We start from the raw sequence: 18,009 nt of genomic DNA, 5'->3' as shown, positions 1-18,009 counted from the left end.
CTCTTTTTCTCCATTAGAGCTTGAACTGTGAGGTGACTGAAGTGTTCGCTGAGTTAGGTGGAGAGAAAACTTAGACTTCTGAAGAGTTTGTTCACGTGTGAGTAATTTCAGAATAACTCCCAAGCTCAGATCGTGTCAGTCAGGAATAAGAGTTGAATTAGGTGAATGTCAGAGCACTTGTTGCAGTTCCTATTATTATTTGTTTAGGATAATGTGAATATGTGGGTAAATCCTTGAACAGATCTCCTGTTTTAAAGGTCAGCTGCAACATAGACTGCTCTGAAGAAAAGCAGCTTCTAGCTCTGATTGTCCTTCCTGTTGTGGAGTTCAGTCTCAACTGCTGTGTAAAGTCCTGCACTTGCATACGTTGTGTGTGTGTTGGCTCAGATTCTAGGAGCTATGAAAACAAATTGCATGGTAAGTGAAATTAAATTATATTGAGGTATCTTTGACTAGAATTTCACCTACTTGCACATCAGCCCAAGTCATACGTGACTTTTAAAATTTGTTTAATATGAATTGCAGCCTATTGGATCTTGGTGCCCAGCCTTAGTCAGCCCTGCCTGTTCTGGAAGCGTTCTGCTTGCCAGCAGAATATACAGATGATACTGAAGTGCTAAAATATATATTGCTTTTTTACATCTTATTGTGTAGAAACCTATTGTCGAGCTCTGCTGTACCTGTCCAAATGTTTGGCTTGAAGTTAGGAGGAAGATTCAGTAAGCAAACTGTTTTTGTCCTGTTCCTGGTGCATTCTGCTGTTAGGATTGGCACGTTTGACATTTCTGTAAAACCATACACAAAAAAAGCTGGAGGAGTAAATTTTCTTCTAAGAAAGTGAGTTACTGTGACTAGTTAATGGGTGTTAGCCTGTTTTGACACTTCTCGATGTCGTTCAGTACCAGGACGAGAAGTAGCGTGTGCACATACAGATAAAATTCCATAGTAAAATCATAAAACCTTTTTTTTTACTGTGGTGTTGGTCAGACACCTGGGAACAGGTTGCCCAGAGAGGTTGAAGAGTCTGTCCTCGGATATATTCAAACCCCAGCTGGACACAGGCCTGGCAGCTCTGGACACAGCAATTGAGCCAGGCAATCCATAAAGGAACCTTCCAGCCTAGCTTAGTAAGGTACTTCTCTGCTCATTTTCCTACCTGTGTTATCTGTGACTAGTCTTTTTCCCTTTATGAGAATAGACAAATTTTATCTCTGCAACTTGAGTTTGACTTTCAGCTTTTTTACTTCTTGTAAGTCTTGGATTTAACTGTATTTAAAAGTTGTCTTTGCAGTGCTTTCAGAGATTAGAAAGCTGTTTTATTTTCAAATGGGTGATAAGTACATCTACATTACTTTTGTCAGAAGTGACTGATGAAAGTTCAAGGTGTTGCATTCTTGAGAGAGGTTGATGATGGAGACTCAGGTATCTCTGGAATTCCTCTTATTTATAAAGAATGCAAGATCCTGTTCCCTGAACACAGAAGGCATCAAATAGCTGAGAACAGTCTTTTACTTGCAACTGAAAGACCTTTTAACCAAGGCTGCATTTAGATCGAAGAGCTCCCTTTTAGCTTTTTCTTAGGAGTGTACTCACAGGTATTCTGCTGTCTGGTTTAACTGTTCCCTCTCCTTGCTCGTGCAAGATACTCATCTCCTTTCTTTCCTCCCCTTTTCTATTCAGGGCAATAGCAGCATATTTTGAAGCATTTTTGCTTATTACTTTGCTTTGGATAATAACATGTGCCTCTGTTCCAGTGTGGAGCCTAGTGTTTATGAGGAAGCTTAACCTTTTGGACTCTCTTAAAACAAATGCAGCAGTCATGCACACCAGCTTATTCCACCCTGTAGCAGTAATTTAAAACAATAGCTTCTTTTCTGTACGTCCTTATCTATGTTCTTGTCCCACTGACTCCCAGGGTTGTGTTAACATTGGTGCAATAGCCTTGACTTAGATTTGAAGAAAAAAGATGAAGCTTTCTACACTTTTATCAGAAGCTGAAATGAACTTATGCTGGCTCCATGATTTCTGTGGAGAGATTACAGAATATATCAACTTCTGTATTGTAATACCCAAGAATAGAAGGAAATACAGCAGGTATTGGTACACTTAAAAGTTCAACAGTATCTCAAAGAAATCCAATATTGAGTTTTGTGGTGATGTGTTCTCATCGTGGCTTCAAGAAAAGTGGGATATTTATATACTAGAAACAGGCAATTTTCTCTGATAGCTGATTTTAAAAATAAGTGTTAGCAATAAATTAAAACTATAGTAACAATGGAAAAAAGGAAACTTTTGCCTATTTCTACTTTTTTCTCTTAATGAATGGGACAGCAATCCTCTGCAGACAAAGCACAGAAGTGAGTTTTGCTCTAGAGAAACAGGTTTGGCTGAATTAAATAAATCAATTTATTTTTATTATATTTTATGGAAGCCAACTTAAACATTGTAAAGCATAATATGAACATTTTACTATTAGACAGTTGCTGATTCCTGCTTTCCAAAGTAGACAGGTGCAGGCTGAGCTCTACTGCATTTTTCTGTTCATGTGTTAAGAAACTGCTTGATGGAAGAGTGGAAACAGGTTTAAAAATCTCCTAAATTCAATGATAATTCATTTACTTGGTGTGGAAAAGCTCTTCATTGTTCTTTGTGTGATTTAATGTGCTTAGAAAGATGTATTTGGGTTCTTTAGGAGCCCATGTTTTCAGGAACTCCACCTGCAGAATTCCTCTTTACAGATGTGAGTGCAATAGGTGTATGGTAGGGTCTTCAAGACCTGCCTACAGAAGGGCTAAGTTTAGGTCAGTAAATTCTATCAGCTGGTGTAAGAGCTGAAAACAGTTTTTATTAACTTAGGTCATTTTCTTCAGGAGGAAAAACAGGCCTTGAAAAATCAGTTCTTGAATCTGTGTTGGTGGCAATACAACAGGAAGGAATCCAGCCAGTCATATTTACATGTCCTTCAGATAAGTATTTTTCTTAAAATCAGCCATATTTTGTGGCCTTAGCTTGTTCCAATGTTCTTTGACGTGTCAAATGGGGCTTGCTTAAAAACAGTAGGGAGGTTTATGAAGTGTTTATAGAACTGCTGAAGGGAGCCCACCTAACTTTTAAAACAGATCTCTGCATATGCAGGTTTTGTAAAATAAGGATGTAAGCTCAGGGTGTTGGAAGTGTGTTGAGCAACTCTGAACTCTGGAGTCTGCTTTTGGCACTACAAGAAGATCACTGTCAAATAAGAGTTCAAAGTTGGATGATTAATACTAGACTTGTGTTGGGTCTGGCAAGTCAGACAGCAGAGGTGTGGAAGGAGATGCTCCAGCTGTGCAAGAAGTGGAAACGCAGCATCTCTGTGCACCACGTATCCACTGTGCACCACGTATCCACTGTGCACCAGCTCAGCTGCCAGCAAGTTAAAACAAGAACTTGTAAGTCTGAAGATTGCAGCAGAGACATTTTCATAGAGAAGTTTTGCAAATCCTGTAGAAGATACAGGGAGATGAAGTTCAGAAGGAGCAAAACTGACAAACTCGCTTTAGCTTTCTTTCTTTCTTTCTTTTTTTTTTTTTTTTTTAAGTCAGGCACTGATGGAATTTTGCAAAGGGTCAGTCATTATAGTGCAATTGTCCCTATACTGCTCCTGGCAGCTACTGATTTTATGCATGTAAGTAGAGACATTCAGAGGCACACCCTGGGCTGTTTTGTGCAAGACTTTGGCCTGGGTTTGTTAAACTATGTATTCTGAGCAATAAGTAAGATATCATATTCCCAAATGCAGGGTTTGCTTATATTATACTTCAGATGATAGGTTGGGAAATGTATCTTTCTGTACACTTCTGGAACTTGTATAACGAAAAACCGCTTGCTCAGAACTACTGTGTGTATTCAACCTTAATTCGCTCATCAGCTTGAACATCCCTTCCTTCTCTTGGAATATCTTTAATGCTGATTTCTAAACTGGATAACCCACCCCCTCATTTGCCTAATTTGGATGTGACAAGCCATACCACATAGCTGAACTTGAGTTACTGGTTCTGCACCCTGAGCTTGGAGTGTTAGGTCATGGGGCACTTTGCATTGCCATCAGAAAACCCACTCTACGGCCCTTTCCAAGTGTTGTAAATAATCTGCCTGTCCCAGAAAAATGGGTAAGCACTGAAAAACTAAATAGCCTCACATAGCTTTGCTTGCATGTGCATTGCAATGAGGTGGCTGACTTTGTAAGTGAAATAATGCTCTAGCTCCAAGTTAATGCACTAAATACATGAAAAACGCCCTCATGCTTTTGTGATGGTATTCCTCCTCTTAGAATGGTAGCTGAACTGCACAGCTAGCCTTTGGGTAATAGCACATCAGCACTCCTTATTCTCAAAAGATACTCTGTGTCCATGCTCCTTTTTGTAATTATTCCATTTGCACAGAACTCAATGCTGCTTTATCAGTTTTAATACATGAGCAGCTCTGTCACTGTGAGTTAAATCATACGTGCACTGCTTGGGATATTGGAATCAAAATCAGTTGTTAAAGGGGGTTATTTGTTTTATGACGTTTTATGAAGTTAATTTATGCACTCGTCATTTTTTCCTGATATATTCGGAAATTTCTGTAGATTTTATGACCTATTTCTTGAATGTATAAAGGCAAAGTTCTTGTTCTTTTGAGGGAATGTCTTCTCAGGTATGAAAACTAACACACTGTTCAAGTAATTATTTTTACAGCACGGAGTTTTAAGAACCTTGGTACACAGCAAAAACATGACTAAACCTTGAGTTTTATTTTCCCTGTCTACAACAGGAACAGGCCTCCTGTTATATTTCCTAAGTTTTGTAGTTCACAGCAATAAACTGTTTCTCCTTTACCTCCTTTTGAAATAACATTTTGAATCCTTGAGAAGTTGAGTGTTGGCAGTGTTATGTTATTTGGTGTGTTATCTGAGAGACAGCAGGCAAAATGTTTCCACAGAAACGTCAGTGACTCTGGCATTAGAAAACCCCTGCACAAATAACAGGGAGGACTTGTGATGTCCCCTTATCTAGTGTCATCATATGCTTCTTTGGGGGAGTTTTCAGTTTGGGAAATTCACTTTTAAAAGAAAAGTGAATCGATAATCTCTCTTTTCTGCCATAGCTGGCATCAGTAAGAGGGCAAAAAATGAGAGAATCTGTTTGACCTCAAGTAGGATATTAACTAGATCTCCCTATCAGTTGGCATTTATGTCTGATTTAACTATATGAATTCTAGCACACATTTTGAGAGCTTATTTAAAAGTGAACCTGCAGAGTAATAAATCTCATCTCTGGGAGACTTCATAGTGGAGTCAAGAAGAGTCAAAACCAATTACTTTTATTTAATGGTTACTCATATTATTTGTCGTAGAAATGAATGAATCTTTCTATATATGACTCAGTAGCTTATCTGCATGAGAGTGAGTGAGCAGTCAAACAGCTTCTTCGTGGCTACTTGGCTTGCAGTATTGAGATAAGGGTTTCCTTAAAGTGGTATCTTTATGCTTTAGCACTTATTGTGGTAAGATCAAATTACAGCTGGTTTAATTCAATATAAAACTTAGTAGGTTTGACATTGCAAATTTTACTAGTTCTGATGATGGTTACATAATAAATAATTACCCAAAATAAAGTGCCAGTGACAGATTAATACTTTGCTTTGAAGATATAAAAATGAGATACAAGAACCACATAGCAAGAGTTGAGTTTAAAGCAGTTATATTCTATTTTAGATAACAGAAACTTGCTTTAGGTTAAAGATCTTCAAATGCAATTAATTTTAAATAATGTTTTTATTGTTCTAATTCACAGCTGACAGTTATTCATTTAGAAGAGATATTAGAGGAATTTTGAGCTGACCGTCAGTGTGGTTGGAAGGTAAAACAAGTAGGATGGATGTGGTTCTGGGCTGCCTGGTCTAATGGCTGGCAGCTCTGCCTGTGGTGGGAGGGTTGAAACTGGGTGATCATTGAGGTCGTTTTCAATTCAGGGCATTCTGTGATTATTTATCCAATATCTATTCTGCTGCTTTGGCCTTCACTGCTGAAGTTCAGTGATGGGAACAAGATTTAACATCTGAGTGTATTGTAATTCACTCTTTTCGGATGACTAACACTGCAAGCCTAGGGTCTAATCATGTCATTTTTGTATGACTGAACAATGTAATAAAAGGATATAAGGTGACTTCCTTATGCCATGTGCCATCAGTTCCAGGTCACAGGGATTTATTTCACTGCGGTGCTATGTCCTGCCCCCTTTCACAGTGCTCTTTCTGAAGGCTGACCTCCTCCCCCCCACACTCAGACAGAGTGAGGCACAGAGGATGTTGATGACTCATTTTCCCTGTGTTTTCTTCACAAGCTGTTCCAGTGGAACAATGTGCTGTCTCTCCATCTGAGCTTATTGCAGTTTAACTCTCAAACAATTTGATGTCAATCTTTTTACAGTTTTGCAGGGATCAACAGGAAAAAGGGCGTGGAAAATTCCTCACCTGAAGCACATTCTCCTAAAACAATAGAGAAAAGTCTCCCGTCGTGTCCAGGCTGGCCTCCAGCTACTACTTCTGAGCTCCCTTGCTCCTAGATCTTGAATTTACAAATGTGAAGCCTATGAGAAGCAAATTACTATAGTCCAGATATTGCTGTGAGATGAAAGGAAGGTCCTAATCATTTAAGAACTTGCTCATAAACTTCATTGGTGATGTGAAGAGGCTTGATTAATTAACTAGGAATGGAGGAAGCTGGATTGTGGTGCATTGATAGAAGTACTTTATATTGTTATCCGAAGAATTTCAGAAATCCCCCATTCTCTCTGGTTTCCCTTTGGAAAGTTCTTGAACCATCTCCAGCAAATCTTAGTAGGCTTCCACTGCTCCTTCTGTTCCTGCTCAGTAAGCCAAGAGTGAGCACCAGCACAAGGGAATCTGGGCAGGAGCAAGTGGCCATAGATCAGCAGAATTAGGTTTTCTTCTACACCAAGAGTGAATTTAACTTGTTGTGAAATGTTGTGCTCAGAACTAATTGAAGTGTCCTGAATTGTCCGTCCTCTGGAAACACCTGATCTTAGGAGCCTTATTTTCATACCTGTGTAAGATACCACAGATTCCACTGAAGTTAGCTGAAAGCAAGCATTAGGAAGTCCCTTGCAGCAACACAGTAAGGTGGAGCTGAATGCCCCAGGGTTGTATGGATTTTATCAGATTTGCACCTATTGTCTATGGCAAATGGGTGTTTCTGCCTAAGTTTACTGCTCAGCTCTGCCCTGATACATTCCTGTTAATGCAAGGACACTTCGTCTCTTAATATCTTCAATTCAGTTTAATTCTGTTTATATTAAATCTTGTGTAGTACTCAGTTAACGCCAGGTTGAAATGTTAGTTTCATGTGTGTATGCTTCAACCTTTTTGTTGCAGTTGTTCCATTGTTGGTGCTGAATTGCATTGTTGGAATATGGTGTATCCATCCTGTAGGCCACGTGTAAAGCTGACGGTGGTTGGCATCTAGCTGCCAATTCTGCTGCTTTTATTAATGCTTGATTTAATGATCTCATTCTGATTATCGATGTAGTAAATCTGCAGTGTGCTGAATCTAGGCTGTCAGTGACAGATGCAGCACAAACTCAGAACAGGGCAGACAAATGACGAGGCCTGATGAGCAACATCTACTTACCGTGATACTTAAAATGAACTTGAACCATACGAAATGAACACTCTTGTAAGGCTGTGGTGTTTTATAAACAGTGCCAGGGCCTTTGAGCCAGATTTAACTCGCTTTTGAACCATGCTGTGTTTGCAAGAGAAACAGGGAATTAACTGAGCGCCTTAAATAGAAGTTAGCAGCCTCACAGTGATGTTGGGCATCCAGTTCAGAGGAGAGATTTTTTTTTTTACTTGGAAGTCTTTATTTTCCATGTTTAGCATACACAAGCAATTTGAACCAAGCTCAAATAATCACTTGTCTTCCTTTAGCAGTTCTGATTGTTGGTTTGCTTTAGTACACAGCTTGATGTAAAAGAGAAGTGTTGAAGTGAGCAGTGGGAGTTGAAGTACAAGGCTTGTTGCTTAGGGGTGCTGATCCACGGCTGCTCACAATCAGACACCGGCCCATGTGGGCTTCAGTAGAGATGGAATAGATACAGCCCGCTCATGCTGATGCTTCTAAATGATCAAACGCATTTCTAAGTTTTACAGCTGGTTGCTAAAGCTCACGTGTTTGGTTAAAAAAGGATCAAAAAGGCGACGAGCTCTCTGGGTGCGGGGCCATTTATCGTGGCAGGGTGCTTTGGGCCGCCGTCCGAGCTGCGGATCTCAGCTGGAAGGCCGAGTGCCGGCCGAGTGTCAGCTCTCGTCCCGCCCCCGCCCTGAGGGCGGCCGTGAGGAGCCACGCGGCGGGCGGGAAGCGGCGGCAGGGCCGGGCGGTGCGGGCGGCTCCCTCCTCTCGGGGGCGGTGCGCGCTGACGCGGCAGCGCCGCTGCTCTCCGCCGGCCGAGTCGCACAATTATGAGAAAGCGCTGCCGGGCCGAGGCCGCCGCCAGCGCTGGGTCCCGGTGCGGAGTCGAGTTAACGCCGTCCTCCTCGCCCCGCTCTTCCCTCCGCCCCGGGAGCGTCGTCCTCGCCCGGCTTCTCCCCACCCGGCCTTTCGCAGCCGCCGAGCTCAGCCCCGATAGATGGAGACAGGCCCCGCCACCGCCGACGCCGAACCACGAGCAGGAGCTGCCCGGCGCGAGGAGAACCAGAGTCGGCGCCGAGACCCAGCCCGGCCCTGAGGAGAATGGTGAGGGGGGCGGCGGAGCGGGACCCATGGCGGGGGATGGCGGGCTGTCAGCTCCGTGCCGGAAGGGGAGGCCCGGCTCTATCGGCCGGCACCGCGCCCCGGCCTCGTTCCCCCTCAGCGCCCGGCCCGGCCCAACTCCCCCGCGCTGTCTCGATCCGCTGGGCTCCTCGCCCTCCGTTCCCGCAGCCGCTCCGTGCGGTGCCCGCGGGTCCCGCAGCGCCGCCCTGCTGCCCTCAATGCCGGGGCTGCGCTGCTGGAAGCGGGGCCCGGAGAGCGGCCGCCATCCGTCATAATGGCTTTTGCTGCTCCGGTTCACGTGCTTCGTTCCCCGGGCTGCGCCGCTTCTTTCGTCTTCCTACCAATTCATTTTTAAAGTTTTTAAGCCTTATCGCGTGACCTGGGGAGCGCACGCCCTTACAAAGAGGTGCGAGAACCTCTGCAAAGAAAACAGCTTTAATTCCTTTGCTGCTTCTGGCACTGGAATTAAATTCAATCCTTCACGTTTATGTTAGCTCATTTCACAATCGATATCTACTGAATTCGGAGTGAGCCATCGTGCGGAGAGTGCTCACACATTGTTATGGGAATCCGAGTGTGGAGAGGGATCCGTGCATTTGGACACTGCTGGAGCTTCCCATCAGATGCTTTAGTTGATTTTAAATGATTAGTGCTTTATTTTGCAGTATATTGCACAAAACCACACGGACTCCCACTTACAAGTCTGACTGTACCTGTCAGCTCTATGGAAATGGGGACTTTTCTAGAGTCTGAAAAGCTGAAGCAGTTTCAGAAGGAAGCTGGAAGTGCAGCCTGAGCTCGGTGCCTTCCACACCTGATCCCCTGCTCTGCTCAGCTGCGGGGTGTTGGCTTTTCAAGTTCAGTTCTGTTGTTCTGCTGGGGCTCTCTTGACCTAGAAACATACTGATGGCTCTGAGCCTTCACAGATTTGTAAACTGATTCTTTGTAACCTATTAGCAGCGTGTCGATGCTTCCCTGGCCATCCCTATTACATGATATTTTGTAACTACTCTTCAGTCAGCCCAGATAAACAACCTGTTAGAGGACATCCCATACAAGTTTATTTTACTAAAGGTTTCTCTGCCGCTCTGTCACTTTGTAGCAGCTTTTAAGAACTTCTGGACCGTGTCCAGCCTTAAATCAGGGTTTGGTCTGAAAAGGCTGTTGGGAGTTGAGCTTTTTTTTCTTTTGAGAGTGTGTGTGTGAGATAAGTGTGTGCTGGATCATCCCTCGTACCTTCTGGTACGATGCTACTCTTGACTTTGCTATTTAAAGTGCGGGGGGAAAAAAAACCTCTTGTGCGTTTGGAAGCATTTAGGCAGTTCTTGTGCTATTTCTATTTCAGTTTCCTGATATTTTACTTTGATTTTTCTTTTTCTTTTTTTTTTTTTTTTTTAGCTTGCTTGGAAGAGTAACTTACACTCATTGTACAAATAGAAGCATCTGAAGGTACCTTGAATTGTGACCTAGCCTTCAACAGATACCTCACTTAGATTTAAAAGTTTTGTCAGGTCATCCCCCACGTGGATCCAGCTCTTGGATCGAGGTGCTTGATTGCATCTTAAACTTGTGTTTTTCTTGTTCCTTGATGTTCTTTGTAGCTCCAGTTTTGCCTCATTCACCTCTTTGTCTTATCGCCTCCCCCTTGCTTGCTCTGCTGTGCTGGTGATAGACTTCAGCATCCCAACCCCTCTCCTTTCTCATGGTTATCTTTACCCCTTGCTGTGTTTCCTTTCCTGGAAGTTTTGCACTAAGGCTAGAAAATTTCCTGCTTCTCTTTGATGTCCCTCCATGAGATGCATTCTGTTAATGGTTTTACTTCTCCTGGACCATTGTGACAGTTGAGTATTTTCTAAACAAGCCAACATAACTCATGCTGGCATGGTTGGGTTCAACATCGCCTGTTTTACACCTGTACTCTCTAAGCAGACGTGTTAAAAAGTGTGTGTGAAAGGAAGGGAGATGCTTTTATAGTTTGATTTATATGCTTGACAGAATTTTGCATAGTAAGTTGGATTTTCTTTCCCAGAAAGACCCCAATTAATCTTATTAAGAGTTTAAAACCTGGTGGTATGAAGCTGTAAGTGGCACTTTTATTAAACTGGTAATGTCAGCATCTAGTCTGATATAGGCCCAAATTTGAAGATCCAGACTTTAAAGACTTAGTGGCTTCTGCACTGCAAAATCAAAAGAATAATATTATATACTTAACCTGAAAAATGTATCTCCATTTCTTTTTTCTTCTTTTTTTTGAGAGAGAGTTTTATTTCTTTTGGAAGCTTTTTTCCTTTAACTGTGTCTATTTTGGCCTCAGTAGTTGTGTGTCATACTAATTTGCTGAAAGAAGTAACATTGGTTCTATTTTTTGTTCCCCTTCTTTAAAGGCAAACAGGCAGTAAGATAACGTGTGTTTTTCAGAGCTGAAGTTTTACCTTTGAGTTCGTATTTCTTGTTTCTGATCTGAATAATTCTGTCTCACAGGGAGACACACAGCAAGAGACGTGAACTCCTTCATGTTAGGTGGAAAGCTGTGTCTTCTTTGGATAGTTGTCTTTAAACCTATTCAGCATTAATAGGCATCGAACTCCGGTAGTCATTGTTTGGAATGGTGTTTTTATTAATTAATCTCTGTAGTTCTCTTAAAAGCTGAGATTCAACCACTGTCATCTGATTCAGCCCCTGATTGTCATGTTTGGTTTATTCCAAGCAGCTTTGTCTTTCTTGCCTTTCTTTTTTCTCTTTTCCTTAAGCATTCACAACATGTTTCCCTGGTTGAAATCATGTCAGCTGGCTTTCCATTAGATAGACTGCTGAGTGATATCACTGTATGTATGTGGATAAGGCAGTTTTATGGTTGTTAAAGGTAACTTCCCTTTCTCCCTCTGATACTCCTGAGTAGTGGTGGCCTTTAACAAGAGAGAATATGCTCCACAGTTTCCATAAGGAATAGTGAGTAGCTCTGACTGACCTGGGGACCAGCTCTGAAGAGGTTTGTTGCTTTCCTCACTGGCCCCAAATGTTCTTTCTTCACCACTGTATTCCCCACAGTCTTGTTACTGTGTTTTGTTTCCTAATAGAGTTCTTTTTCAGTCTTTAAAGGAATGTGATTTTTTACACAGAGCTTACAACTTGCGCTGTGCTCTTCAGTTGCACTTATGAAACATTTTTGAGCTCTTTCAATTGATTTAGGGATGGAGCAATAATAGCAAAACCTGTTTACTTAGCAGCATCCCCCAGCTAACAGAATTGATTGGGTTAAGGTGGATTTGTTTTATTATTTTTGCTAAAGCTATTGGAGTGTAGAGAAAGATGGATAGTAATTGTTCATTACAGGATTCGGAAAGTTGTCTTCTTTACTGGCGTGTAAATTTCAAGCATATCAGAGGAAGCACTTGGTGTTTTATCTTGGGGTTGTTTCTTCAGTTAAACCTGTCTCTGTTTGGAGGCAACTGCAGTAGCATTGATCTTTTATTTTTCATGTGTATGTTGAAGTAAATGCATGCTTTTTTAAATAGCTTCATTGATCACCAGAAAGTAATAACAAATGTTGCTCTCTTGGTTAAAGGTCATTTTCCCTCTTTCCCTGTAATGAAAGTTAAAAGGGAAGATGGGTTTCATCACTAGCAAAAAGGATGCGATCACATCTCAATGATTAGAACGTACAGGTTGAGGTGTCGTGTCAATGGACTGTCTTCAGCCTCTCCTGAAAATGATCTGACCTCCCCACCCTCCTTTATTTTTCCTCCAGTCTCCTTTACACCTATATTTTGGTAACACATAGAAGTGGAGGCAAGCTGTTGGGAAGCACGGGTGTGAACCGCTTGCTTTAATTCCCAGCTTTGTTAAGGCCATGGTGCAGCTCAGCTGAAGTTTGTGGTTTTATTTTGCTTTTTTTTCCCCCCAGCTGCTGTAATTCTTGCACGGAAGTAGGGAGGATGCAGATTGTGTCACTGCTGTAGGCAAGCAGAGGAAGTTCCTTGCCCATCTGTTCTTTCCAACGAGTGGGCACTGTACTCCTGAAGGGATAATGACATAAAAAATCAAGAGGAAAACTCAGCAGTAAACACTGCTCAGTTATCCTTTCTTTTCCTTAACAACTGAGGGAAGAGCATCTCAAATGTATGAGAGATACAGGTTGAAAGAGAACTGTGGTGCTGACTGTGGTGCTGAGAGTTTTGAAAAGCTGCCTCACCAGAGGGCTGGGATGTTTACACATGAGAAATGATGTGACACCTTACGATGAGAGGAATGCAGGGATAGTCTGTAAGATAAATGCAGCCATTAATCACTAAGGAGAGCAGCAAGTACAATAGCAACTTGACACTGTATTAGAGCTGAGTTAACTTATAAACCAAGTTACGCCTTTATTTTGCCTTAACTAATACAAAATTCATGTTACTGAGGTGGTAGGTCTGGATTAAACTTCTATTTTGTTCTTAATTCTTAAACTTTTAAAAATCCCGAGATCAGATTACCTACCTAATTTCTGCAATAAATTGTTCTGGTGCAGTCAGATCAGTGTCATGGGTTACTGAACTTTTACGTTAAGAACAATATATTTTTTTTCCGATTGCCTCTTATGAAATAACTTGAAGGAGATATCTGAGATATCTGAACTTTGTTCATGCAGAACTGTGATTGCTGAGTTGGTGCATCCCAGAGCATCTTTATTTCAGTCGAAGGAGGGTGGTAGGTGACATGTGCAGATGAGTTCAGTGTCTTAGTCCGGTTTCTATAGCTGCAAAGTCATAAATAATATGGGTAACTGTGTGCATAGATTTTACCTACATCTGAAAATTATTAGATGTGAATCGTATCAATGCCTGGACTTACTGCTAATAATTACAAAAGCAGCTTAGGCCTTCACATTCCAAAGCAAAGTATAGAATAAGAGATCCAGAAAAAGGATCTATTCAGTGGCAGGTTTGGTTTGGGGGGAACTGAGAAATCATGTTTGAAGCTTTTCCTCAAGAGCCATTGTTAGCTGTAAGCCAGCAGTGCTGCCTGCCTTCTTTTGAAGTCGTCTCCCTTTTAAGAGCGGTGTGGAAATGCCCAGATGCAGGACTAACAGTTCTTAACATGCGCTGGGTGTATTTTTTTTCTGAACTGGATTAAAACATTTTGGGCAATGGAAGAAGAATTGACTATTCTCAAATTATAACATTGGAAGTGGTGAAACATCTCCCAGTTTCTGTGCAGCCGTTGAGTGATGCTGAATTTCCTTTTAATCTCTTCCAACAGCTGGAAGAGTTCCCAGATACACGACTTTGATGCATCCTCCATCATATGGATTGCCATCTCCTCTTTTCTATCTTCTCTTTTCTTTTTTCTTTCTTTATTCTCAGGCTGACTTAATACTTCACAGTGCTTTGCAGCTGAGCTGTTGTTATGTTGGGGTGACTGTTCTGATGTGAGGCTTTGTCGTGGCCTGACAGGTACTGGAGCTGCAGACCCTGGAGCTGCGAGTGTTCCTGTTAATGGCGCAATGCCGGTGCTGCGGGCTGCGGAAGCTCCGGGTGTTCAGAAACCCCTTGATGTGGTGGCACATGTGAATGCAAGAGTGAGTGTGCAGCCTGTTTCTGGATTGGAGAGCATGGGAGCTATTTCAGGGGCTGTGGCCGCCTGGTCCTTGGTTACTGCTTGTGTATATTTTCTCTTGTGCACCAATACATTCCAAGAACGCTTTTGCATTTACAACTATGAATTAATCTAGTCGAATCTTTCACCACGATATAACTCAGTAATTTTTCAAGCCTTGGGAAAGTGTCAGTTACAGCTTAGTCAGTTTTAACACAATAGTTACTGCAACTGAATACTGGCCTTTGTTTCATGCATCGATCCCACATCTCTCTCTGCCAACAGGTACTTGTTTTCTTAATCTTGTCTGCTTGATTCTTGCTACCTTAGCTAAATGGTGAACAGAAACTGTTCTTGCTTTATAGTCCACTGTCTTGGATGTCCATGTTTGACAGTTTTTATCCTGATACCTGCAAAGTTTTCCTCCTCCTAATATTAATACTGTGAAGTGTTAATTTCTTTTTGTGGAATGCAGTCTTGACAAACTTGACTTTTAAAACTTAAGCTTATAGCTCTATAAATGAATTTTTAGTTGCTCTGTTGGGAGAGCTGTATTTCAAAAGCACTTACTGCCTAAAAATATCAAGGCTCAGGGCACTCTTAGAGCTAGTGTTAGTTAACAGTCCACATCTTCCAATAATTCCTCGCTCCTTTGACAGTTTAATTCCCAAGACTGTCCTGGAGTACATGAGGTGTGAGTACATGTATGACAGAGTCATAATCTCGGATAAGGGTTGAGGTTGATGTTCAATACCATAACATCTTTAGTAGCCTCTCCTAGATCTGCTGGAACGCTCAGGTGTGGCTGTAGGTCAGTCTAAACCAGGCACGTACAACCTCTGGGCCACGTGTGGCCTGGCACAGCCCTGGGCCCGTACCCAGCACTCAGCAACAGCCAAACCATCGGTGTGCTGTTAACACTGGGCTGAACTCAGGGCATGGGGTGCAGTGCAGTACTAGCTCAAGCTGTGGCAAGTAATTTTATGCATTTTGATATATCAGCTGAAAGCACACTACTGTGAATAGTGAAAAATATGCAGTCCTGCTTTCTGTTTTGGTAAAGGAATTTGCGAATAGGTTTCAAGACGGCTGAGAAAAATGATCAGCATTGTTAGTTATAACTGTAATGCATATTTTATATTCAGCCCAATACAATTTCTCTTCCCTTGTTGTGGGCCAGGCAAGCCCAAAGTCTGGACATCCGTAATGCAAACCCTTCTAAACCCTGTTGCCCTTCCACTCCTCCTCTTATGCATCGCACTGCTCAGTCACTCAGCTGTTGCCAAGATCTGAATTGAATTAAAATTGTGTCACTTTTTTTTTTTTTTTGAGGATTAATCATTTTGTTGGTCATTTCCCTGAATCTGCCCTCCACGTGACTGTGTAAGTGCTGGCGCTGCTATGAGATACGGTGGGATCATGTGCAGAGTCTTAGGAAAATGTGATTATTTCACCCCAAACTTGACATTAGCTGTGAATTTGCTGTGGACGCTTGTTCTGAGATGCCTGGGAGTTGATCTGTGCCATCACGCTGGTAACTGTTCTGATTGCTCTGCGTATCACCTTCTCTTCAGGATTGTTTTCTCAATCTTACAGCTTTGTGTGCTGACACGGATGGCGCTGCGCCAACACGAATCAGGTTCTGTGGCCTCATCAAGATATAAACCAAACTGTGCTGCAGACTTTGTCTAATGGTGCTGCAGGCATGCAGTACCTGTGCTTGAATAAAGATGGTTCGGAGAGGATGTTTTCCTTGACCTTTTTTGAATATGCTCTACTAAGTATAGGTTAGCTAACATTTTTTTCCCAAATATGTTGTGAACTGAGCCTGCACAAAGGTGGGTCTGAATCCCTCCCATCAAGCTATTTATAATGGCAAATGATGCGCTGCAGGTAACAGAACAAAGTATTTGCTCTCACAAAACAAATCGTTTCTGTTTTCTTTTTTTTCCCTCCATGATGTTAACGTGCTTATTTGCTTCTTCATGCTATTCCCATCCTTGTTTAAATTTCTGAAGAAGCTGAACCAGTTCATTTGGGGTAGGAGAGAGTGAAGCTGTGTTCTGCTAATGAGTTTAATAAAGCTCAGCACTGTAACCATGTGACCAAGTTCAAAGACAGTCATGTTGATGTACCACATCATTAAAACTGCATGTCTAATTAGCTTTGTGTAGTAAGCTCAATCCAGCACACTAGTTTGTGGCTAGAGCCAGTCTGAAAAAGCTCGGCTTCCTTTCAAAGCCTGGCCCAGTGGTGGCTGTGATCATGCAAATACTTTTGGGCATAACTTCAATCACCTAAATAGGTTAAGTTATGTGCCTAAGTGACATGTAATTGGAGCCTAAAAATACCAGTTGTGTAATTGCAGAACTGTTAATCAACTTTCTCTTCAATTATAAAAATTAGTTAACCTACAGAAGTGGCTGCAGCTGATGATATTTTAAATTACAAAGTATTGCCAGTTTTTCTTCTGTTCCCTGACTGCAGTGTTGTCCAAACAGTAGATTTCAGAATTCTGTTAAATAGCAAGAATAAAAAACTGAACAGAAAGCATTCGGAGACTGCATGGCTGAGGGTGAGCTTCAGACCAGGAGGTTTGAGAGCTGTTTATCAGGAAGGAATTGTTGCTCATAGAAGTAATCTTGTTCTAGGGAAAGAGTAATGAATTGCTGATACCAAAGCTGACAAATATTCTAGACAACTTTCTAGGAATTTAGTATGGTCTCGTATTGCAATTCCTGTGGATGCAGAGCTCATTGGAAGGGGCTTGTTCTTCCCGATTTCACAAGCTACTGTTTGCTGACTTCTCAACTGTGCTGCTGGAAACATTGTGGGGTTGTGCTGCAAGCTAGTCCATGGGGCAGCCTGCTGGGCACTTACCTTGGCCTGGAAGAGAGGCACTAAACAAAGATGTAGAGATTGGGGTGGACATTAACCTCCAAAACTGGCACTGTAGCCAGAGGCATTGAAAAGTGGAATATCCCCTTAACTAACCTTTGTCCTTTAGTTTGTTCCAGCTTCAGAAATGCTTTTGATGAGGATTTAAGTCTTTGCCTTGTTGAGCAATTGACCTTACTTCTTCTTTCTTTTATAAAAATCTTATGCAGAAAAATCCTTTGAAAGTTTTTAAGCCATAAGAAAATCAGTTTGTATGCATGCAGTTTTATTCTTAAATTCTGCCTCTTTGTGTAGAACTCGGAGATTCTTCACTTCTAAATCCTATGTATTTGATTCTAATGCGTTAATAGAACAGCGTGGTGTTGTTAGGTTGATTATGTAGGGAGAAGACAGAAAGCACTGATCATGCGTGTCCTGGTTTCGGCTCCAAGCTGGTGTTACAGATGACAGTCCTGCTAACAAACAAATCATTGTTTGAATGCATCACTTTGGTTGTATTGGCTATTTCGTAGACCATGAGAAATATTTGCTGTGAAAATAATTACAGTCACTTGCTAGACAACATAATACAATAAATTTAGGGCTGTGTGTAGAAAATGCAGAAGTTTTGAACTTTTATGTTTTCAAGTAGATGAGGTAGATGGGGGGAGAGCAGTAGGTGTCATGTAGCTTGACTTCAGCAAGGCTTTTGACACTTGTCTCCCGTAACATCCTGGTAGGTGAGCTTAGAGTGTGTGGGA

At 41.8% G+C, this 18,009-nt stretch overlaps 1 protein-coding gene across 5 annotated transcripts in view; it reads left to right on the top strand.

Moving 5' to 3' along the window:
- The first annotated feature begins 8,489 nt into the window (after positions 1 to 8,489).
- The window catches only part of TRPM7 (transient receptor potential cation channel subfamily M member 7), a 52,746-nt gene continuing 43,226 nt past the window's right edge, over positions 8,490 to 18,009 (top strand). For 3 of the 5 annotated variants that reach the window (XM_015872855.3, XM_085515442.1, XM_085515444.1), the window contains exons 1-2: positions 8,490 to 8,776; positions 14,230 to 14,354. In XM_015872855.3, coding sequence (XP_015728341.2) covers positions 8,503 to 8,776; positions 14,230 to 14,354 — 399 coding nt within the window. In that variant the 5' untranslated portion in view covers positions 8,490 to 8,502. The remainder of the gene's footprint in view (positions 8,777 to 14,229; positions 14,355 to 18,009) is intronic. The other 2 variants (XM_015872857.2, XM_085515443.1) reach the window with 1 other exon arrangement.

Source organism: Coturnix japonica, chromosome 14 (genome assembly GCF_054131305.1).
Source record: "Coturnix japonica strain WE chromosome 14, WE-NBRP24, whole genome shotgun sequence".
NCBI lineage: Eukaryota > Metazoa > Chordata > Aves > Galliformes > Phasianidae > Coturnix > Coturnix japonica.
This window is presented reverse-complemented; position numbering and strand designations above follow the sequence as displayed.